The 24,281-nt window shown below is 39.8% G+C and overlaps 2 protein-coding genes and 2 long non-coding RNA genes across 5 annotated transcripts in view; 2 read left to right on the top strand and 2 right to left on the bottom strand.

The window, feature by feature from the left end:
• Window positions 1-1,165: 1,165 nt before the first annotated feature.
• On the bottom strand, window positions 1,166-16,037 carry LOC141806766 (uncharacterized). 2 transcript variants are annotated; one of them, XR_012599785.1, is made up of 6 exons: window positions 15,739-16,037; window positions 13,934-14,078; window positions 13,800-13,848; window positions 9,023-9,155; window positions 1,640-1,760; window positions 1,166-1,368 (listed from the first exon to the last, which is right to left on the bottom strand). It is a non-coding gene; the product is annotated as an uncharacterized LOC141806766 (long non-coding RNA). The 2 variants fall into 2 exon arrangements; XR_012599786.1 differs by having other exon boundaries at window positions 1,166-1,365.
• A 3-nt stretch (window positions 16,038-16,040) lies between these two features.
• On the top strand, window positions 16,041-19,641 carry LOC141806767 (uncharacterized). Its single transcript, XR_012599787.1, has 3 exons — window positions 16,041-16,196; window positions 17,258-17,423; window positions 19,566-19,641. It is a non-coding gene; the product is annotated as an uncharacterized LOC141806767 (long non-coding RNA).
• colec11 (collectin sub-family member 11) lies at window positions 19,538-21,308 on the bottom strand. The gene is made up of 6 exons (XM_074692435.1): window positions 21,194-21,308; window positions 21,021-21,092; window positions 20,436-20,507; window positions 20,294-20,347; window positions 20,095-20,190; window positions 19,538-19,929 (listed from the first exon to the last, which is right to left on the bottom strand). The coding sequence occupies exons 1-6, from the start codon at window positions 21,306-21,308 to the stop codon at window positions 19,538-19,540; spliced, it is 801 nt and encodes a 266-aa protein (XP_074548536.1).
• Window positions 21,309-23,839: 2,531 nt separating this feature from the next.
• myo6b (myosin VIb) overlaps window positions 23,840-24,281 on the top strand; it is a 44,141-nt gene continuing 43,699 nt past the window's right edge. Inside the window, exon 1 of the mRNA XM_074692508.1 lies at window positions 23,840-24,020. The gene's annotated coding sequence lies outside the window, so the exon portion shown is untranslated. The remainder of the gene's footprint in view (window positions 24,021-24,281) is intronic.

Below are 24,281 nucleotides of genomic sequence, written 5' to 3'. Positions count from 1 at the left end.
AAGCCTCGTTTTAACCTTGCATAACTAATTAAAACAAAATTTTTCAGAAAAAAAGAGAACTTGAATATAAGGCAGCCAAATGATATCTTCAAATCGCCACAACAATTGGACGTGAGAAACTTTTCTATGAGGTGTATTTATTTTTTGAAGTTTGACCACAGCCCATCTGGAATGACTGGAGATCTGAATTTTTTTACAGGATGACGCCCATTTTTTTTTACAGTCTATGTTTAGGACAGCTGAAGAGTGACGAGAAAGAAAGGTTGGAAGAAGCGAGTTTAGAGAGTGGATTGTTGCTGCAGAGCATGGAGTGTGTGTTTAAACTGACAAGCCAACCTGCGACCCACAAAAAGATAAACTTATAGCAGATAAAATATAGCAGTTCTTCTGTAAACTTGATTTAGCTCTTAAGATATATCCGAACAGGATGTTTGAATCTCCAGAGCTTGATTTAAAAACTCACTTTCTTTTGTCACACCCTTTTTAGCTTAAAAATCAATAATCTGCTCAGCAGGATGGTCATTTCAAAAGGCAGCTGAGTCCATACCAGAAATTATTATTATTATTATTGTTTTTATGAATCATTATCTAATGGTCTGTCCCTGCAATCCATGGCACATCTGAATCAGCAACATTCATGTATGACTAAAAGGGATAAGTAATGAATTAATCTATTGATGAGGTCTTTAGCCAGGGTCATAACTGGCCCCCAGAAGTCAATAATTACTCCGATAAGAATATCTTCATTGCAAAAGTGCATACGGCAGCAAAATCATCACCACACCAAAACATTCCCCTATGGTGTAATTGCCACTGCTTGAAATTATAGTTTTCATTAAAACAAAATGTTCAAGGTTATTGATTGCTTAAATAAGACTCAATATCTTCTCATTTCAAAGCTGCATGAAATTGCTTGGAATAGTAATATCGCCCAACTATTGTGCGCATTCATCACAGTTACGCTGCTCCACATGGGCATCCCTCGGGGATTATCAGGGCAAAATAAGTGTATTTAAATGAGTGTAATTTCTAGAAGCCACAGATCCATGCTAAAACATCTGTAGACACGTCCCAGTCATACTTCATCACTGAGAATACATGCAATAACTAGACTTTATTGCAGTGCAGACATTGGATCAGCCACATGCTGTTATAAGGGCTCTACTCTAATCACAAATACACACTTGGATGTATTTTTTAAAGCTGGATGCTGTGAAATATTCAGTATCTGTGGCTTCAGCTAAGCTCTGTAAAGTCATGGCACATAGAGTTATACCTCAGGCCCAGGTGTCTTTAATCCTCTGTCTGCAGAACCAGTTCTGTGCCCTGTGCCTTTCACTGACTCGCTTGCCTTGAAGAAAAGCTCTGCTGGTAAATACAAAGTACACAAATCACAAAGAGAACCACAGAGACAGAAAACAGGTTACACACACACACAGGATATAAGTATAGTTGCAGGGAGCAGGTCTATTCAACGCTCTTGCAATTACGGAAAATGGTGATTACCATAATTGCTGGTTAGACCATTTTTTATGTGACCTTATCCCAAAGCAAATGAAAAAATTGGACTTAATAATAAAGTAAAAATGAACTAAATGTGAAGTAGTAACTGCATGGAACTCATAATAAGGGTACTTACATCCTTCCTGAAACCTGCAGACAAAGACCTCTGCAGACACAGGGCATCTGAATCATGGAGAGGCCTTGCAGGGACTCGCGCAGCAACTCTCATCCTCCTCGTCGACTGCCTTGGCCTCAACCTGCAGGCGGGGAGAAAACAAGATCCCCCTTGGCTTAGACTGTACTGTACTGCTGTATTGATTTTGCTAAATATTTATATATTTATGTAACTTGTTCTGCTGAGCAGTCATGAGCCTTATTCTGGCAGGGAAAAAAATAATATTAGGAGGAGTGGGAGTTTATTCTCAATTCTTTTTGAAGCTGAAGAACACACAGGGAGCTCAGTGGGAGGAAAAACGGTGAGAGGATGTCATCCTGGCAGACACCTTTTCCCATCTAACCCATACATTTTACATCAAATGCAAACTTTTTGTGGTGTTCATCAACTTTTAGACTCACTTTTTGCTCTTCGCTGACAAAACAGTGCAGTTAAAGACTTGTATTTAAGGTACGGGAATCAGCAGCCAGCCAGCCAGGTGGCTTGTGTTTATATAAGGTGATGTTAATACGGGTGTTTTTAGACTGGAATCAATTTTGTCTTCCTGTCTGATAAACAGCTCCATGCTGTTTAAAGATTGTATACTTAAAACCTCATCCGGCAGCACTGCTTGTGTTTTACCCGATCAATTGGCAGGTCCACCTTACACCGGCACCTCTTCCACTCCCTCTGTCTCACTTCTTATGTTTGGTGTATTGAACACGCTGCCCTCTTCGAAAAAAGTGATTAATCACAATTAACTCATTTGCTGGCAGTCACCGCCTCATTCTCTTGCACACTCATTCTTTCACTCTCTGTCTGTCTCTTTGCCCCTCCATCCCTCACTGCCCTCCTGTCCTCTCCCCTTGCACTGCCCTGTCCAACTTTGCAAAAGATCAATGTTGGTGTCAAGCCATTTATTTATTTAGAGCCATCCCACAGACGAGAGGGCCACAGAGAGCCACAGCTGCCCTGCCACAAATATGGCCAGGCAGCATGAACTTCCAGTCTGAGGTTAGCTTCTGACAGTGACAGGTTGCTCTTGATGCATGTGGGGGGAATAGCTCATCCGGCAGCTCCACACTGTTTTCTCCTTGTAAACAAACTCCTTTTTTGTCCTCTTTTTTTCTTTGGCTGTTTGATGTGATACAGGCTGGAATGTGAATAATTAAACACACAGTTGAGCCTGAACCTACCTCAATAGCTGGAAGAAATGTCATTTGAATATTAGATAACAAAGCACGGTAGATTAATCCATGATAAGACACAGGAACAATGTATAGGAAATGTAAGCAGCTAATAGGTTTAGCTCAAAGAGGCAATTAAACACTTAGAGGTTAATACCTTTTTCAGTCTAGCACTTTTTTTTGGATCTCTTTCTAGATTTGTAATCAGAAGTAACGAAGGAACAAGGTTTCTCTTATCCTGTACCCCTGTGCAAAAAGATACTAAAGCTGCAGATGAGGTTTAGGTGGCGTTGCTCTGTCAATGGTGTCACCATTGTCCCCATTTAGGCTGCACACAAAATTGCTTGCTAAGGTTAGCCCAAGACATGTCAATTTAAACCAGCTAAGGCCCATTTGCCTCCCTTAGTGATCAGGGGAGTGACCTCAGTGAAAATTGTTTTCAAGTGTTTGTAAACATACACTGTATGAAATATGGACAAAGTTTTCGACATGTCATGCGGCTGTTCCTGATACATTAAATTAAAGCCAGTTTTTGGATGTGGCCATATTGGATATGATGCGGCTTTGAGCTTCCTTTTTAAGGGGCCGTTTACACAACAATGGTTTCAGGGTGAAACGCAAAAGTTTTGTTGCATTTCGGCCTTGCGTTTCCGTGTAAATGCGAGGCCGAAAGTAACACAACCTTTTGAAAACAGCCTCCAGAGTGGATTTTTTCTGAAACACTGCCAACACTGTTGCCGTGTAAACAGTAAGCCAGCGTTTTCAGTGGAAACACTGACGTCACTTTTCACTGCGCGCGAGCACATGGACAACAGTACTGTTGTTACGATCATCATGGACTACCGTGTTTTGCTGACTGTCTTTCAATAGAATCTGTTGCTCCACTTCTGCTCTTAGAATTTACCAATACACCAGATGATTGGCCAAACTCTACTTTGGTGGAAATCTACTAAAAACGTCTTCTGGACAAGACAGCTATAGCGCCAACTACAGGCCTGGCATGCTTACTACAACGTTTTCAGTCCCTTTGTGTTTCCGTGTAAATGCAGTTTTTTTCACTGCATTTTAGTGTTTTCGGATGAAACGTTAATGTGTTAACGGGGCCCAGCTAGGCATCCATGATTCACGTGAGCTGAGCTGTGTCTGATCAGACAATCAACCAATCCTAATATCATCTAACTCTTCGCAGAGTTAGAAAAAAAATTCACCACTCATACAATATGTGCTGATAGCGAAATTAGCAGTTTTATTAACCAGGCTGTTAATGTTTTTTTAATGCAGTAAAAGTCATTTTTTGGCAACTTTAAGCACTTCCACATAGGCTTCATTTTCCAAACTGGATGTTGCCCTTTGGTGATAACATGACAACTTTAATATTAATATTATCAGGGCCTCCCTGATTTGGAATCAGTTCCTGGTTGAACTGCCTTTGACTAAATACCCACATTAACCAATGAGAAAAGCAGACTAATAAGCATCTTCAGCTGAATATTACAGCTCGAGTATGACAGCTAACCTTCACTGATCTGTCCCAGAAAACTGAAAAAGAAGATGAGCTTGTGGAATCCTTCATTATTTCCCCCATATCCTTTCTCTCTTTGCGACACATGCCAGGAGAACCATCTGACTACAGTGATTCAGATTCAGATTCAGACAACTTTATCAGTCCCTCATGGGGCAATTGATGTGCAACAGCTCGTACACATAAGAAAGAAACACAAAGACAAGTTGACACACAAGAAAAAAATGACCTAAAGAAGAAGTTGTAAAGTTAAGACCACAAATAAGACCTAATCACTCACTGATCACTCTCCATGTTCGTGTCCCCGCTGAAGTCACGTGAGTTTCTGTGAGATCTCGTGTCTCTGGAAGCATATATAGTCGAGCAGTCTTGTGGAAGTTTTTTTGATGAGTGCAGTCCAAGACTTGCCAAAATAAAATTTATCTTTAAGATCTTTTTGTGTGTGGCAGCTACAGTTTTAGAGGAGTCTCATTGGTTGAGAAATTTAAAGTCTTTAAGCTCCTGTACGCAAGTCCTAACAGGAGCTTTAACACTATTTTAATCAAGACTTTTCTCCAACGTTCAACACATTGATAATTTTGAAGGAAAGGTAGGAGTGAGTGCTGCACTAGGTCAAAACGTGTGATACAAAGGTAAGATTGGGTGCTCTCCAAGGAATTTAAAGATGGGAGAACTTCAGAAAACAGCATGCGATCCGAGGCACTCCAATTAAATAAAATCCTTTATTATAGTGACATGTCTACGCGTTTCGACTGATCCGAGTCTTCATCAGGACATGATAAGCAACTCAAAACAGCTGTTAAAATACCTAGGGAGTGTCATGTGATTGTGTCACGGGACGCTGTCACATGGCATCAGACATTAGAAAAGACAAAAACACGCAAGTAAAAAGTACAACAGGCCTGGCTGCACAGAGAAAAACAGCCTGCACCAAACACTGATAGACACATTGCTCTACAAAAAAGGAGAAAAATCTGTTTCTTCCTGGGAAGGAAGTGGCTTTTAAAGTATGGATCCAAAATGTTTCACGTTGTAACAGACCTTTGAGTCTGTCCCTTCCCCTCAGCCTGCACCACACAGTGAGTGTTTGGTGCAGGCTGAGGGCCCTTCCAGGGCTGGGTCCTTAACACCTGTTTCGTGTTGCTTATCATGTCCTGATGAAGACTCGGATCAGTCGAAATACGTAGACATGTCCCTGATATAATAGATTTTAATTCATCGGAGTGCCTCGGATCACATGCTGTTTTCTACAGTGATGATTTTATTGTCGAAAATTATGAAGAAAGATGTTTTTCAATGACTCGTTTTTCAAGGAAGAAGACAGGACAAGACAAGGTGAAATGGTTTACTAATGACAAAAACTCATAACATATGTTAGCCTGATTAAAGCTTTCACAGCAGGTGCAGGTGCAGTACAGTGTATGTTCTGTGCCTACAGCACTTTAATTTGAAACTAGAGATTAAATTTAGACACAGAGTCACCAGAGAACGTTTTTTCGTACTTAAAAAAAAGAGTAAGAAACACTCTTCTGTAAAACCACTTTTATCCGTGTGTCGTGACTTTTACATACTCTAGGAGATCAGCAGGGACAGCGCAGTGGTTTTATATTGTTAAGAAAGTTTGGGCTAGGTTACTTAATTAAGACATGACATAAGAAAAAGTATTGATACCACAAACTATCTAAACAGCTACATAAAAGAGTTACAAGAGAAAATTCTTAAGAGAAAAAATTTAAATTGATGTAAACTAAATTCTTTTGAGTTTTTGTTAACTGAAACTATGAGGGTAAAAAAAGACTAAAATGTGACCAAAACTGACAGGTATTTTCATCAAAACTAAAGCTAAGACTGAATCTGAAATTGCAGCCAAAATGAACATTGGTTGAATCTGTCCAAACCCAAAGTACGGCACAAGAAGTATCAGAATTCAATGAGTAAATAATGAACATGAACACAGCAATGCAAACGATGGCCTGATGTTCCCCGGTGTTGTCCTTTCTATAGTACAGTGATGACATATTGCTGCTATGTTGATTCACCCTCATATTACATTATATTTGGTATGGGATGAGTTTAGAAGTTTTATTGTGCACAGATGGTCAAACACCACTGGAGCGACTAACGCTGAAAAACTGCATCGAGAAAGCAAACTCTCAATTACTGCGTACCAATGATTAACAGAGTGTCACTTTTAAACAGCGCAACTGCCTCGATGTTCAAACCCATCAATCCACGGCAGCATTTTGTCACTTTTATGTTCTTTTGTGGGCGTCATTTGTGATTAATAACTTATTACCATTTTTACCCACACACAAGGAGCAAATGAGGGCATTTTGTTTTCCCCACACACAGTTAACAAGGCTTTCTGGATACATATTCAACAAAATGGCCTGATTGAATTCATCTATGATTTAAGCCCCGTTGATTTGTGTTTGAAGTCTTGTTCTGTTTAATATTCACTGTTTCTTTCAAAGAGCAGAGGGGGCTGTTTGGACTTGAAAGAACAGGTTGAGGATCCAAAGAAAGCTCCTTCACCTGCCAAATGTTACGTTGGTTTAGAATAACACTGGAGCTCATATATACATACAGGAAAAGGGAGGGAAAGGGAAAATCTGTGCTTCGAGGTCGCAAATATATGTAAGCATACATCTGTCATCAAAAGCCAACAGGTCTGGCATGTTGGAGGAAGTGGAGTTTGAAGAAAGCGCCATGCGGACGGGGGGTGTTACTTAAGTGTTGCTTTAGTCAACGAAAATTATGACTAAATATCAACGTCAACGAACCTTTATCACGTGACAGAAACGGGAGTAGACGGGACGTGAATGGTGGTCATGTGACTAAAACTATAATTAAATATATAATGTAATATTGTTGACGAATAAAAACGGGATTAAATGTGGTTTACAAGATGAAAACTGCTAATGTATGTCTTCATTTTCGTTAACCAAAACGTGATGGGACATAATGTCATTGCGTTATTTAGTATCACTTTTATCTTGTATTATTTCCATTTCCTAGGTCACAGTTCAGCGGCTGTTTCAAATCAGAGCATCTTCCGTGTCTGGAATTGAATGTATTCTTGAGTCTATAAGGTAACAATAATATAATTATAAGATATCCATGTTTGACTTGTGAAATGGATGACTTAGAGAAAATTTTGGTTACATCTACTCCATACTGAGTACTTGTACTAAATTAAGTGGGTTAAAGGATAAGTTCGGTTTATACAGCTTTACATTGTTTATAGAATGAAGTAGAACAAAATACTCACCCAGAAGGCTTTCCTGATCCAAGCAGTGCTTCGGGAGATATTTAGATCCAAAATCGTGCAGCGGACGTCCGTAAAATGGAATCCATCGGGACATAGACAGCGCCGCTCCTAAAACTGCATTAATCGTCCAAAAACTTGTGTTTTTGCTCTCCAGAGAGTACTGGGCATGCGCAGTACTTTGAGGGGCAAACTTTGACAAAGTCTTTGTGAGTTCAGAGGTCAGTACAGCCACACAGCGCTGTCTGGAGTGACACAGACTGCAGCAGAGGACTAACCCGGAGCGGACCATGATGGAATATTGGTGAAAAACACAAGCTTTTGGCATATGTTCGGCGTCCGGAAAAGATAGACTTCTTGCGAATTCTTTCCGTAGTGCCGTACGGCTCCCGCAACCGGACTCGCACTACGCGGGGCTAATGTGAGCCTACAACAGTGATTTTAATGATACAGATTACATGCGGAAGCCGCACCGGACCCGCACCGGATTCAGTGTGAGCCTGGGGTATCTTTTCCGGACGCCGGAGAGGGTCTGCGTCAAGCTGAATGAAATATGACGAGCTATACAGGAAGTGAATTGCCAGGTGGCATGAAGATCTGTTGTTTTTTAAAATAAAATCAGTTAACAAACAAATGTAACTTGACTCTTCTTTGACAGCACAGTCGCGCTAGTAGTAAATGTAAACATTACATCACACCCAGGGACACAAGGTCGCATTTTGACAATAAGGGACGACGAGAGACTCATCCTTGAAGTGGAAAGTCATCCCATTTTATATGACATATTCCATACTTATTATAAGAATAATTCAAGAAAGAACAAAAGTAACGTTATTAAAAATAATAAACATTAGAGGAATAAAGCTCTCGCGAAAGTCCAGACAAGAACGTGAACCCACGTGAGCTCCTCCTCTCGCGAGTGCCCTTTCCGCACCCGGCACCAGAGCCAGCCGCAGCCTCTATCTGGAGCTGATGTGAGTGGCACCTAGCGGAAAATCCGCACCGTATCCAGACTGCAACCGCAACAGAGCCAATGTGAACAAGGCGTAAAAGCTGTATAAACCAAACTTATCCTTTAAGTAGAATTGCATTGCTCAAAAGACATGAGATTAAAGTACAATCTTCATTGACTAAAACTAGACTAAAATGTCATCAGTTTTCATTGACTAAAACTGTACAAAAATAATCATGGATAATTCTGACTACAATAAGACTAAAATGCTCAGTCTTTTAGTCAGCTGAAACTTGACTTGACTTAAAGGAGTATAAATGTGACTAAAACTAATAAAAACTAAAATAATAGTTAGACACAAAGACTAGACTAAAACTAAAATTAAAACAGGTCACCAAAAACAACACTAGTGTTACTATAGAACTGCTCGACTCACCCCCTGACAGGAGAGGGTCTGGGTTCCTGGACACCTGCCTCTGTTGTTCGAGTCTCTCCGGCTTGGCTGCATGTTTCTTCATGTGGCCCCTCGCTGTGTGCGCAAGGTCCTCTCCAAAGCCTGTGTGAGTAAACTACACAAAGAGACAAAAGAGAGCAGAGAACAGGGGGCACAGATTAAGGCACATTTCCTCAGATTTCTCTGTGATTCATCATTGACTTTGTTGCTGTTGTTTTGTAAAGAGGAGGAAGAAACAAAAAAGACAAAACACAGCAGGGCAAAAACTTGTTCCCCCTCTGTTCCCAATGTTTTTTTCTTTATACATTTTCCATTGACCTCAATTTTTCATGAGCTGATATGCTTTGTAGTTCCCCTGCGACTCCTACTGTATTGAATTCATCTGGTTCCAATACATCCCGTGCACAACCTATCAATCACCGGGGAGCGTGGCAAACTAATCATTTATTGATGAAATGGGGCAGCCATGAATTTCTAACTGCATTTGTCTTATTTATCAGGCCAGATCAAACAATGAAAATCCAAACAAGCTTAAAGGGAAAGGGAGGGAGTCACAGGGAATAAGTTATTCTTCAGCCGTAGACAGCAGAAGGTTATTGATGAAGAGGGGAGGAAAAGAGAGGAGGCTGGAGGAGAGCTGCATGTTGGGAGAGGAAGAGAGAAAGGGAGTAGTGGGGAGAGTTCAGAGTGATGTTCAGACAGCAGGGTACACATCTGAATTAATGCTTCCACAAAAGGCAATTTTCTCCTCACAGGCTCCTCATCCCCCTCTGTAGGTAGCGCGGTGAGGTATGTCTCCCTCACAGAGAAACAGAGACACAGACACAGGGAGCGCAAGAGAGGAGACTTCATGTTTCTTCTCAGCTACAGCTCTCCTTGCTGCAGCTGCCTGGCTGGATCCCTGGGCTGGCTTGGGGGATAGTGTTGTGATCTCAGGCTTCCACCAGAATACACTTCTGGCAATGGTGTTTGCAAGCTCACTAACATGGACTCTGGGGAGAAGCTGCGTTGTTTCTTCCCTTGTTTGCTTTCTTTAATGCAGAGGCAAAGTCTGTTGATATTCTTTTGAATTTCTACAGCCCGTTGGTGGGCTGAGGGAGAGGAATAAAACAACAAAAGAGGAGTGAAGTTTGCCTTGTATATTCAGCGAAAAAAGGACGAGTTGAAACGAAGTTCACACTAACGTTGTAGTGTCCACACAACCGCATGAGATCAAAGGGAGAGGAGCAGTGGCACTGTCGCTGCAGTAAGCTGTTAATTCAGCTCCATAACCTCATTCGCGTGTGACTGATGCAAAACAACTTCACGGTAAAGTTCAGAATCAAAATACATCTGGGCAATCAAAAATTGAACAGCTTGTTTGGCATGTTTACAGCCTGCTGGTGAGATGTAAATAGATCTTATTTAAATCAACACACTTAAATCAAGGCTGTCTCACTCAGGGAGGTGAAAGCAGAGGACGAGGGGCGCTCAGAGCCAGGAGAGTACAGTACAAGCAGCAGCAGAACTGGAAACACTGGCGATGGAAAAGCTGAGGTCATCTCAACTCCCGTTCTACATTACATATCTACAGTTCCAGGTCCTGTGGGAGCAGACAACTGTGTGTACCAGGAGGCCCCAGAGAAAGAGAGAGACCAAGAGACAGAGTGTTAGAGTTAGTGTGAAGGGGGCTCAGGGGGACCGAGCAGCAAGTAATCTCTGGCCCTCTCAAGTGGCAGAGAACAGGAGTCAACAAGAGGACACAGAGATATGATAGCCAGGGGGAAAACTGGGGTCCCAACCAATTGGACCAACCAGCCTCCAGCCATGCGGGATGTGGTATCAGCAGGAGCCACTCCCAGGGCCGGGTCCTCAGCGAGCAGACACGCTGGCAGCAGTGAGCGAAGGGGAGGGGGAGAGACGTGTAGTTTTCCACGGGGCATTGCTACTTCCTCTCAGCAGTGACATCATCCAGAAACAGTAGGCGAGAGTGGAGCATCAGCAAGTCATCACTGATGTCAGGGAGAGACAGTTTTAAGGTTTAGTCAGCCTTTCTGGCCTGTTTTTTTTTTTTCCCCCAAAGATGCTCTGTGTTACACGCAGGGGGAGAACTATGCACTAAATTCACACAATGGTCATTTTATTAATGCAGACTAGAACCCTGACAAGATAAGCATGAGAAGTGAAGGGGGTCTTTACTCAACCTAAACTGTTTTTATTTTCAAACAACCAGCTCATTGTACATCATTAAGATTATTATACAAAAACATACTTGATAAATCATGTTTTTTATGAAAAATGTGTTCCTGAATGATTTAAATTGTTGTATTTCTTCTGTTGAGGACAGTCTGTTTCACTCACATTTGGAGTTGTACTATCTTTAATTTTGCATATTTATCAGTTGTAGCACACAGTTTTAGCAGGTTTTTTGTTTGTTTGTTTGTTTGTTTTTTTGTTTTGCAAGGGAAGAGCCTATTTTTGATACCAAATCAATGCAGTATATTTCATCACTCAGCATCCTCACTCCAGCTTTTCTTACATGGCCACACTTTTCAATGTCACTGTTCCATCCTTGACCAATCAAACCCAAGAGGGGGCAGGACTTGTGTTACTAACTTTGTGAACAACCAAGTTAGAAAAGTCCATTCCAGATCTAATGTTGCTACCTTAAGATATCTATCATTAGCTTGGTGTTAACTTTGTAAATGACAGATAAAGCGCTCATTATTTGAAGTTGTGGGCGCTGCTGGAGCAACAACTGACTTCAGTGGACACAGCCCCAAAACTTTCTCTCCTGTTTCGTCTCTTTCTTTGTAAAAAAAAAAAGTGATATTACACAAACTTCTTTCAGTGCATGGCGGTCCCTCAGAGTTTGTGATTAGAGCCACGGTGCTATCATCACTCACAGTCTGAGATCCAATAATAGCTGCTCTGAATATTCACCCTCTGACCAGACTTAACACAGTGAGCTAGAGGGTAAGGTTATGGGTTTTCAATGCTTATCATTAACATTGTTTTTACGTTAAATATGGTCAAGTATTCCTCATGATTTTTTATGACACATTGTGGTTTCACTTGCTGATCTACAAGACGGTTGGAAGTGACAGAGATTTGAGTAATTTCGGTTTTCATTACAAAAAAAACCCAAAATGTAAGAATCCCTCCCTTAAAGGAAAATAGCCACTTAGTGGTAAATCTCACTGCTTATCATCATTAATATGAAAGTACTTTGCTTTGATGCACATCATTATCCCCTTTCTTCCTTTGTCTCTTTGCTTTCCTCTCACCCCTATTAATCATCTCTCTATGCTATGTCTACCTCAAGAGTTTCTTCCTCATTGTGTCCGTGAACACCTAACTCAGCATATAAGCACGCTTTCAATGGGAACACGGTGTGCCAGAGAGTTTCAATATTACACTCAGCAGAGCCGTCAGTTTAGACTGAAGCGGCTGCTCCACACCAGATGTCCCATTCAGCAGCGCAGCAACGCTCCACCGCCGGTGCAGACAGGACAGCACAGGAGAGGACAGACACTGTTTCCCAGGTTGCAAGAGCAAGGTTAGATTTTACACAGCCCAAGTGGGCATCTTTAAAGGATCTTTTTACAGGCGGTTCAAACCAGACTGCTGTTGTTTTGTGAGGTCAAACTGAAATTAATGATGGACGTGACCCTATAAATGTATGTATAATCAGTAAGCTTAACAGCTGACAGATCAAGACAGAGTGGGTGATTTTGGTCGCATGAATCTTCCCCTCAGATAGGTCCTTATTAACTGGTCAAATCATGTTTACAGATTCATGAGGGATCAAGCATAGAGGCAAAGAGAGTGAAATGTGGCAGCATGATGTCCACTGAATGAGTAATACTACAATGAGCTGCTGGATGCAAAACACAGCCATAGCTCTGTCTCTGTCTCCACCTCATGGTAATGTGTGAAATGGCAACAGACATGTTGATTCACATTTTTCCAGTGAATGAATGAAGCCAAATTAACAAAATATTATGAACAGTGTCACTTTTAAATGCTGTTTTTCTGTATATGTGATAAAAAATTGAGAAATTACAGATAAACCACAAACATTTTCTTTATCTTTGAATGTAAAGTTATCAGCAACAGTTACAGCGAGACTTACAGGATTGCAGCATTTTTCTCCATCTGAAAAAATTGACACCTGCCACAGCAATGCCATCTTTCATGGTTAGAAGAATCAGATGTCAGACACATCTCTCACTGGGGGGCCCCGACTCCTCTTCAACCTGCTGAGTGTGCATGTTCTCATCTTCACTGTGTGATTTGGTGTTCAGCTCAGGGCCCACAGCAGCGCAATCCTCATATGGATTCAGCACACTTCACTGTCTACTTAATCACAATACAAATTGTCCCAGTTCTGGTTTGAATAAGAGATTTTTTTTTTTGGTTTTCAGTCAGTGAAGTCCCCCCCTGGTGCATATGATCTGTCTATGAGGCTCACTGCACTTGATCAAGTGGGCCAGCCTGTCTCTGTAGGGATTACCCATCAAAGTGGAAAGCAAAGGTAACTCAATGCCTCCTGCAGACAGTGATGGATGATAGGGCTGTTTCATAACGAATTGCACCCCCTACATCAAGTCTCGCACATGGGAAATGTTAATTGAAATGCTGTGTGTGCAAAGATACGCTGTTCAACTGTGATACTACCAAGGTGTTACAGCAATGAACAAGAGGGAATGTTGCATGTTGCACGGAAGTGAACAACCAGATGGCAAAAAGCACCCAACTCTGAAGCAGTAGTACTCACCACTCTCTGAGTTTATCACGTCTTCCAGATATCAGGCAGTTTGTCTTGGCTGCAGGGGGGAAAAAAAGGAAGCATTTCTTGTAGGTATGTAAACAAAAGATTATGAAACTGATCAAAAATCATGCATTTCATACCATCAGATCTTGTTGATTAAGTCCCTGCTTCAGATGTATTGCTCATATGGGAGTTCTTTAAACCTTTCCACACCTACTGCATCGCATCGTTGATTGATCTGCAGTTCAGTCAGACCAATAACTGGATGATCATCAAAGGCAAAGCCTAAAACACAAAATTAAACGGACAAAAAATATTAGACACTGAATATTTGACACAAAATAAACATAGAAATGTGTACTTATTTGAGTTGCGTCATGCCTTCTAAATCAGAATAACAACAGGTTATATTGCCTGCCCCTGAGGCTGCACATGACTAATTCAAAACTACAAGGTTTCACAGTGTACTTTTGTAAGACATTACCTGTACATAACTTTTCTCTTTCACCATAGTTAAAACATCCAGCTTTTGAGTGTATAGTTTGGGATTCATAGAACTGGAGGAGCCAAAACATCTCCTTAAGTAAAGACTCCATGGACAAATAAGAAAACCTGAGCATGTGATAGTTTGAAGGAAACACGAATAAGACATCTTTCCTTCACCGCATCATACGGCAAAAACTACATTTTGCTGTGATGAACCAGTTGGATCTGAAATTTTCAAAACTAGGGGTCATAAAATGAATATGGAGGAGAGATAAATAATAAATGAGGCTTTTAGTCTGGCTCAAGCACTAATGCTATGTGTGACAGCAGGACTTATGTGTATAATATCAGCGTTTGGTTGAAATGATTATTATTCAGTGCAGTTAAAAGGCAATTTTGTTGCATAATGAGAGTTTACAGCATCAGCCTTTGCCGACACAATTTAATGTTATTGGACATACAGAAATGCAACTCATGAAAATGAAGTTTAAAAATTGCAGAAGTTACCAAAGACACAAAGTGTTTGTAACTTACCATCTGCAGGTTCCTCTGTTTATGTAGCTTATTTCTTGTTATTTCTCAATAGTTAAAAGACATAAGAAAAGTACAAGGATTTGGGTATCTATCAAGCTATTTTAGACTTGTACCCTCTACAACGGAACACTCAGCTTCAAAAAGCGAGTTTCAGAAGTAGGGGTTTTGGTTATGCTAACTCAGTTACATTACAAGAAAACGACCCTTTAAAAGTACCTCACAGACAACGAATTCAATCATTATTTCGGCAGTAAAGCCGTAGAAAACAGTTGAACTACAATGCCCGCCAGACCAGTAGAGGATAGTAAGATAGGGGAGACGTAACGTAACTGTGCCTAGAGTTATGACGCCTGGAATGGATTGTGAAGCTTCTTGCGTTTGGTCTTAACCCTTTACAGTTGTCTTTTTTTGTTTTTAGGCGCCTTTTAAAGAGTGTTTTTACTGACGTTATCAACTTGCACTCGGCCATATTGAAGGCACCGCGGGTATACAGGATTACTGTCGCACAAAACGGTTTACTATTGCCGCGTTTGTTGCTGCAATAATCGGTAACCGCGAAAAAAAAAATAGTTTTGGCTACCAAAATGCTCGCATCGCGCATGTGCAAACAATTTCCCGAAGAACAGTTAATATTGTGGCTAGCTATAACATTCGAGTCTGTTCACACCATTTTATGCCAGATAGGCCATATTTTCTGTCCGAAGTAGCCTAAAGTCACACTTTAATAAAAGTAAATTTACTATGATAGTGTAAAACTTCGATTGAGAGAGGTAATTCACAGAAATAAACAGTACATAAGTAAAACCCAGTGTCTTTCAGATGGCTTTTCTTAAGTGCCGAAAAGTGAGCCTCTGCCTAAAACATCACCAATTCCGTGACCCCCTCTCCCCAGAAGAATACAGTTGGAACATCAATGTTTTCATACCTTTGAGTAGATGACGATAAAGATGCTAACTCCTTCTTTGGGTAGATAATGAGAAAGATGCTACCTCGTATGGGTCTCCTGGTTATTAGGCGTAATTTTTCGAAATAACTTTCTTTTTTTGTTAACTGAGTTTTTCACTGTAGTTACAAAGCGATCCCTGCGTTTTATCCACATTTGTTGGCGTATTTTTACCGCGTACTCCTTTATCCGTCGGTTCACGTTCGTGTGGCTCTGATGTGGCCGCACATCCGGGTAACTACCCAAACCATGACGTCAGTGGAAACGCTCCGAAATGCCACGTTTTTTTGAATCTGTTTTTGAGTAGTTTAACCACAGATGACTACACGTTCCGTTGTCAATTTAGTTGATGCTTACCAGCACAGAGAATATTTCTGATATAAATTCATCTGGGTTTAAACGACCAGGAAGGGGCACATGATCACCTGCTGGAAGATGGGGTGAGTTATTTTTAGTAAAAGACAACATTTTATACATTGGCCAGACAGAAATACAGAAATAATTCCATGGTAAGTACAGAATAGAGAATGTAGGGTATATGTCCCTCATTGTTGTGTTTTGTAGCCATATCTTCCATGTACAGGCGTTTTTGTTTTGTTTCTTTTTCCCTCGCCACTGATTATCTGGCAGTCCACTGTTAGACAGAGCTGTCCAAATTGTTTACCACAAAGGTAACCAGAGACTCCACCAACAATGGCATCTAATTGGTTTATACCAGACAAGTCCTGGTCAATTAAATGCATAATTCATCTCAGCATTAATTATTCATTTCTTAAGGGACTGGTGCTGGGCTTTATTAGGAGAACTGAATCATGCATATTCAAATTACTCCTCTTTAAGGGACTCAAAAGGATATCATCTCAGCTGGGATGCCTATCCAAAACAACACAAAAGCAGTCAGGGCTGTGAAACAACTTCTATTAATCATACAACTAAACCATAGAGGCTTTACAAAAAGGAAAATGCCATATTAACCTAACGTATGTAATGTCTTGTTTTTGCCATTTAGCCAACAATGTGCAGACATTGTTCCTGGAGTAATGCATTTTATTTTTTTAAATTCTCTTGAGTTTAGACTATACAACATTGTTGAATAAATTATGTCACAACAAAGCAGAGTGAATTTAACTCAACAATATTGTGTTTATAAATTAAATTCACTGCAAGAGTTTAAAAGGAACACGTAAAGAGAAAAAAATCTTGAGTCTTGAAATATCTTTTATTTCTGCTTCGCACCATTGAATCCGCCTGCAGAGCTATCTTAAGAAGCAGTAAATGGGTTTCCCTTGTCAATTTCTCACAGATTAACAGTGTCCTGTGCAATTCTTATGCAAACAAAGCAAATGCTTATGTTACTAGAATGCAACACATTGTTGTGCAACATATTGTTGTGCATCATTGTGGTCATATGTAAAGAATGCATCCTCTTCCTCCTACTAAACACTTTCAAAAGAAATTTTATCATATTTTCTTCTCTCTTGTTTTATTGTTTTTCATTCAGAAACCCAACACCAATTCACAATGAGCAAGTAAAAGGCAACAGTGGCAGAGAAGAAATCCCTCTGAACAGGCAGAAACCTGGACCAAATCCAGACCCATCAGTGTACAGCCTCCTTTCTGATACGATAAAAGATCCACAGAGCAGTGAAATACTTGAAATTTAACAGGTAATCTTAAAGTATGAGTATGAGCATCTGGAAATGTTTCTTTTTATTCTTCAGGCCTAGGTGGGGAAACATTTTTACTCTGAGCACAGCATACCCGAATGTTGACAATGTGTATTATATTCTGTGTTAGAGCAAAATAACTCAAAAAGTTCAGATACCAATGACAAAGGGCTAACCATGGGACAGAGCTACTAAACAGTGCTCAGGAGAGCTAAAAAAAACAAACAAAAAAAAAACTTAAGTATGAGAACTACAGTGGCTCAGCAGTTTGGAGGTATACATGCTTGTTTTACCAACAACTCTGACAGCAATTTGCATATAAGCAAGTTTAAATCCTCACACTGCTGAGGTTGACAGATAAACTTTAATTTATGTTAGTATTGCAGTTTTATTCTCCACACATGTTCACATTAACTACCCCATAAAAAATGAAACAGTCAGTTTAGATATAGTTTTATTTCAGTTTGGTTCACAAAGTAAGAAAAGTCTTAAGTTTCCATTTTCATATTAAGGAATAAAGGTGTGAAAAACATTGATACAGCAATATATCACAATATTTCAACTAAAAAAAAATAAAAAAAATCATATTTAAGCTGAGTTGGAAGTAAAATCCCATTTCTACACCTCCACTGTGGTAGATGGCGTCGAAGAGCTAATTGGCTGTATGTTGCCCATGGACTGTTAAATAAAAATAATCTTAAAGTTTTTTCAAAATATTTTAATCAGAAATTCGATGATATGGGTTTTGATGCTGCAGATAATTTTGGTTGAAAATTATTTTCAAGCTTAACTTTTATAGTGTAGTATACTGATAAAATCATATTCATAGTCACTTTTTACACTATATCATATTTTTTTGCCATTTATCAGTTATACCAACCAACCACATCTTTCATCCATATATTTTTTTGCAGCATCAGTTTAATGTCACAGTAGTTTGAGTGACAAATGTCATGCAATTTACGTTTTCAAGTTAAGTGTATGTATGTGGCACCGCATTTCAGTGCTTTCAGTATTACAAAAACAACAAAATACAAAAGTTGTTTTAAATCAAATATTGTGATATCTCAAAATATTTTGATATTGTGACACTGCCAAATCGTGACCCAAGTAGTGTGATGTGTATTGTATCCTGAGGTGCTCACCCCTATGAAGGAACAAAGAATGTTAAATTAATGCTGGTATTGGATTGGATATGGTGTATCTTTTGTCAAATATGGGTGGAGGCTTTTTGACATGATATTTTCTGAAAGGAGCCCTGTGATTGACTGGCGACCAGTCCAGGGTGTACCCCGCCTCTCGCCCAGTGACAACTGGGATAGGCTCCAGCCACCTGCAACATTGAATAGGATAAGCGGTTCAGAAAATGAAATGAAATTTTGCTGAAAGGAAAGTTTAGGTCTATGTAATGCATCCTTTTACATGGTAGGAATGACAAAACAATCTGAAACTCGGCCTCTTTGTTGCACTGTTATAAGAAATTGCATTACTGGCATATGACAGAGACACTTTGAGTTATATAACATCTGTACTTCTCCTTAAAAGACTTCTCAAAATATTCCCATTCACAAAGCCCAATGGGGCATTGACAGGCACTTCCTAGAAGTCCCTGTTACTACGCAGTATACTTTTAACCCACTAGGTGGAGACTGTCACCCTGCTGGGTTTGTTTTAGCTGCTGGTCTTCTCAGGGACAGAAAATTACACTCAGTCACTGCCCCTTTGTTAGTCTCAATTCAACTTTTATTTCACACTTGCATCCGTGAATATTATATCCATCCTTATTATTTAGAAGCACCCAACTGGAAATAAAGTCTTTCTGTCATGCAACATACTAGAGCCCACTAGTTTTATTGCCGGGGGCACAAATCAATCTCTGAGTAGAAGGCAAATGGGGTATTTAAAATCAGAATTATCCTCATAAAAGATCAAAAATTGAATATTTAGTGAGCTAAGACAATAAATAGTTTGAGGAAAATAGTAACAGTCTAAAGTATACAAGTTTGCACAACTTGTTATTCTTTAATCCTCTTTACAGAGAAAAGATTGAGCATAATAAGACCTTTTTGTTATGTTTGTCTATTTCTATGCGGTATCTCTAACACGGGATGAAATCAGATACTGTCCTTATCAAATTCACAGACAAAATACATGGTAGGGCTGCACGATACATCCGTCCACTCCCCTGAAGCCACCATCTCAGCACAGTCTTCATCATCATAAGCGTTGTTTGGCTCTCCTTTCCTCCATCGACTGAAAGTTGTCATGGGAGAGAGATCAGCGTAGGTGAACACGCCTTCACGTTGCTGGTCATGGATGCCGATGTAGACTCTACTCAGGCCCGCCTCTGTTATGTACCCTGCGATAGCTGTGTTGGCTGCCTCATCCTTAGGCATGGCCAGGTGCCCTCCCCTCGACTGACAGTAGAGCTCAGCGTCTGTGTAGCGTTTCTCCTCCTTCACCAACAGATACACCTTACTGTCTGTCTCTTTTATGCCAGCAACAGCTGCAGGGGAGGGCAGGGCTGAAAAATGAGCACTTGTATTTCTATAAACTTCACTTTGGCACATTTAGTATTTGCATTTGTATGAGCACAACAAGGGAAAACAGATACAAGAATGTTTCCAGATAAAATGTCAAAATGTATCATAGAGAACTGCTCTGATCTTACCATTTTTAATAAATTTCAGCTCAGAGGAGAGCTGCCCAACAAGAATGTCCATTTCTCCAATCAGTTTTCTCATTGGTGTGCACTCACACGCAACACCTGATAAGGCAAAAATGTGGAGGATTAACACACATTCCACCAAACATGTCGGTTTAATCCTAAACTAAAAATAATACCTGAATAACCTCATTTAATATCTCACCTGGATCTCCATTAGGGCCTCTTGGACCTGGATCTCCCATGTCTCCCTTCACTCCTGAGGTATTAAATGTAAGTTCTCATTAAACTTTAAACAGTAAATATAACAACTGCACAGGGAGCATGTTTCTGAATCTTCTAATTACCTTTCATTCCACTTGGACCCACTTTTCCATAACGTCCCATAATGCCTTTCTGACCTTTAAGTCCAGGTTGACCTGAAATAAGGATATAACAGGAATGCTTTATTACTATAGAATCTGTCTAATAAGCCCCGCTTCTCTTGTTTTGCCTCTTCTCAAATTAAACTTTGTAAAAGTAATACATAATATTCCCAAATCTCTATTTACTTCTGAAACACACCTAGGTGCATTAAATAAACGCTGACTCTGTGCAGTCTCCACCAAAAAGTATGTCAACAGCCTCTATTCCTCATTAGGTTCTTCAGTAAACACTTGTCCACAGCGGCAGATTCCTCAAACCATTTCTCTCCCAACCTCTCACCCCAATGTAAACACTAAGCCATCTCTGGATGGCCTGCTAGTGATGTAACAGCACATTATCAGCCCAAGAAATGTGATCTTTACCCCAGTTTTTTTTTCCTTTCAGCTTAGTGGTAGTGTAATGTGAGGAGATTCATATACTTGAGAGTGAGAAATGTTTTCCCATGCTCTAGAAAACAAAATTGTTCTGCAGGTGTCTGCCTTTGTTGCAAGCAGGAGAAAAAGTACCAGTCTCTCCTGCAGGTCCAACTCTTCCTGGTCGCCCTGGTAAACCCTTTGGTCCTTTCTCTCCTGGTTCTCCTTTTGCACAATAAGGCAGAAAAAAGTAATGGTATAAAACCTCTCCAAGGAGTTTGTATTTTTCTGTTACATTTTGTGAGAAAGCACAAAGAGCAACTTGCCTTTTAGTCCAGGGACCAGAATCTGAAGAGTGCAGGACTCCTCTGCCAACTGCTGTCCATACGATGTCAGCACAGACATGAGTACCACAGACAGCAACAGATTCTCTCCTACCATCCTTTACATGGGCTGAGTGATGGGCTACACTGGAAAAAGTGATCAAGAAAATACAAAATGTTTTTGTTTGTGTGTTTGTTTGTTTGTTTGTTTTTTATAAAAGTGCTTTAATTTATTTACCTTTATGTTTAGTTTTCAGGATTAGTGACAAACTGCACACTGCAATAAGTGAATTTTGCAATTTGTTAGGAATCTGCAAAATAATATACCTTCGCTAAAATAGGATAAGATAAAATATGACATGTTGTGATACAGTAAGATACAATAATATACCATACTGAATATACAATAAGGTACAATACAGTACACTATAACACTATACAATGCAACATCACACAATTCAATGCATAACGCACAGTGCAGCAGACTAAGAAACTGTATGATTTAACGTTTCATTAAACAAAATGATATGGTACATACAGTACGAAATGGTACCATGCTGTACAATGGGATAAACTTTCTGGTCTGAATGTGGAAATGTGTTTTCTGCATTTGTTTAACCATCTCCACATTGATATAGGTCCTAATATACAAACAAGACTCAGCTTTGGAAGAGTCTAAATTTTTAATACTAAAAACTACTCTGATAGTTGCAACAGCCATCTGCTATACATACATATCTTTTGCATGAGGCAAAATTCATCACAGTTGCCTGAATGCTATACATGATTTTTTTTCTTTATTTATCACTCTAAACTTGGCTTTCTAAACTCTGAAAAAAAAATCTACTCCCACCGAGAATTAAGTTATCATCAACTTAAAGAATCTTGTGAATGAAATGTAGTAATGCCTACCTATAAAGATGTTTCCTGACAGATCCAGAGAAGACTTGCCGATTTCCAAAGATTGCAGAAGCTTTGAACACTGGTGGTCCTAATGAAACATTTCATGTTCCTCTGCAGGCTCCACAGAATGTGTGTGATAGGAAATTTGTAAACAGTTCAAAGATAAAGCAGCTTGGGCCCCTGCAGATAATTGGCTGGGAAAGTAGTCAAGTGATTGACATAGGAGGGGCTGGATTTATAAACTGATTTAAAACTCAGAACACCAGAATGAAAAAAAGATGGCTGTATAGACCATTTAAAAGAATTTCAGATATTTTTTTAGACCACCAATATGAAATATAATTCCAACAGCGCAATATCCAACAGTTTTTTTTTCACCAAAGTTACGAGTTGGTGGAAATGCACAAAACTTCAATGTGCCAGCAAAAAAAGATAATGCATGGCTACTCATGTAGTCGCATAAAAAATACAGGTGGCTCTATTCTTTGCCACAGGATTTAATCAGTCATATATTCATATCCTCCCAGACATGCAGTATATTTGTAAATATCTTAATATACTGTATTGAGGAGTTAGTCTTCACAGATTGTTGTTGAATATATTTCTTTGCTTGCTAAGCATTTCTGCTGCCATCATTTCCCAAGAGATAGTTCCCTCAATTCTCTTGAGCATCCTCTGTCTTATCTCTTGCCCCGTCCTCATGTTAGCAACTTAATTGGTTTGGGATTTGCTCTCAGATAGTCACATCTGTGTGTCCTCTTTGCTGCCACCTGAGGGAGCCATTGTCCATAGAAGTGCTACAGTATGGCGCAACCGACCAACACTAATACCTGACAAGATGAAATAGAAGGATATAATTTGTTTCATCAAATGATAGAAATTTAAATAATTGTGATTAAAAATGCATGATTATAACTTTTAAAGACCTACAAACAGTTTTAGCAGGAGTTTTACATACTCAGTTTTATCATTTATGTTGAACTGAAAAGAAATTGAGAATTAAGAACAATGGTGGACAATTAATATTTCACATCCATACTTCAACAGATGTTTGTTGGGGATGAACAATGCAGTATCCCATGTTTGCATAATGGATTATTTATGATGTTATGCAAATACAAGCATGGAAGTCTAACATGTGAACAAATAATGTCATGTTAATGTTTACATGCTGTCATCTAGAGTCAGTAATGAGATATGGTCCAATACAGTGGTGTCAGATATCCTAATTAGATTTACAAACCCAGTGGCTGCTTTCAATGGGGGATTGGGTGTCTCCTTCAAAAATCCCCCAAAAAGTTTTGGGTTACCTGCTTATCAAATATAAATGACTCTCAAGGCAGCATTTACTGTCTTTAAAGGCTGTTTGCTAAGCACATTTCCTTACTGAGTGTTCGTGATTAAAATAAAGAAAATGTTTTTTTGTATGAATGGTAAAAAGTTGTAAACACTCTTGTCATTGTTAAAAAAAATGATCTAGCGTTTACGAGAAACTGGAGCAAACAGCTTCAAGAACATTCAGGATCAATTTGGTCTTGTTAAAAATAGTCAAGAAGAGTTTTATCATATAATTTAGTAGCTTGGCGATAGGTACAGGTTATTGTAGGATTATATCTGTTTGTGGCCTCAAATACTTTTCTAGAGGGGAAAAAAAGCAAACACGTTAAACTACCTGATACGGGATCTAACGAGCAGCACTTCAACGCACCTTCAATAGAGTACAGTGGCAGTGACGTCACACTGGCTCACCGGAGCGCGAGCACAGACTGTCATCCAGGGAGCTTGACGCATCGTTGGCCTTTCCTGCCCCGGGAACAGAAAGAGTGAGGAAGTTGGACCACGGCGACAACTAAACTTCTGTATGAGGGACTTAAAAGCTGAAACTTTTGCCCTGAAAAGAAAACTGACCTTCTAACGGATACTAGTCGTAAGTACCACCGCTTTGTATCCAACCTTTTTTTTTTATCGAGGGGTCAAGAAAAGCTGGAGGTGTATCATTTTGACAGTAGATACGTTATGACTGCTACCTTGTGGAAACCGAACCTCGCCAGCATTGTGTACCTGTTGCTGCCAGGCTCCTGTACACTAGTCTTACTTGGGTGTTTTAAATGGCTTTGTGACGTTAGAGCAACTTGTGTATAGCAAGCTGATACATTTTAATGCAATTCATGAAGGAAGATATGCAGAA

Source organism: Halichoeres trimaculatus, unplaced genomic scaffold (assembly GCF_033239565.1).
Source record: "Halichoeres trimaculatus isolate MK-OKI-2021-1 unplaced genomic scaffold, fHalTri1.1 fHalTri1_scaffold_17, whole genome shotgun sequence".
NCBI classification, from domain to species: Eukaryota; Metazoa; Chordata; class Actinopteri; order Labriformes; family Labridae; genus Halichoeres; species Halichoeres trimaculatus.
Note: the sequence above shows the minus strand (reverse complement) of the source record. Positions and strands in the feature narration are given on the sequence as shown.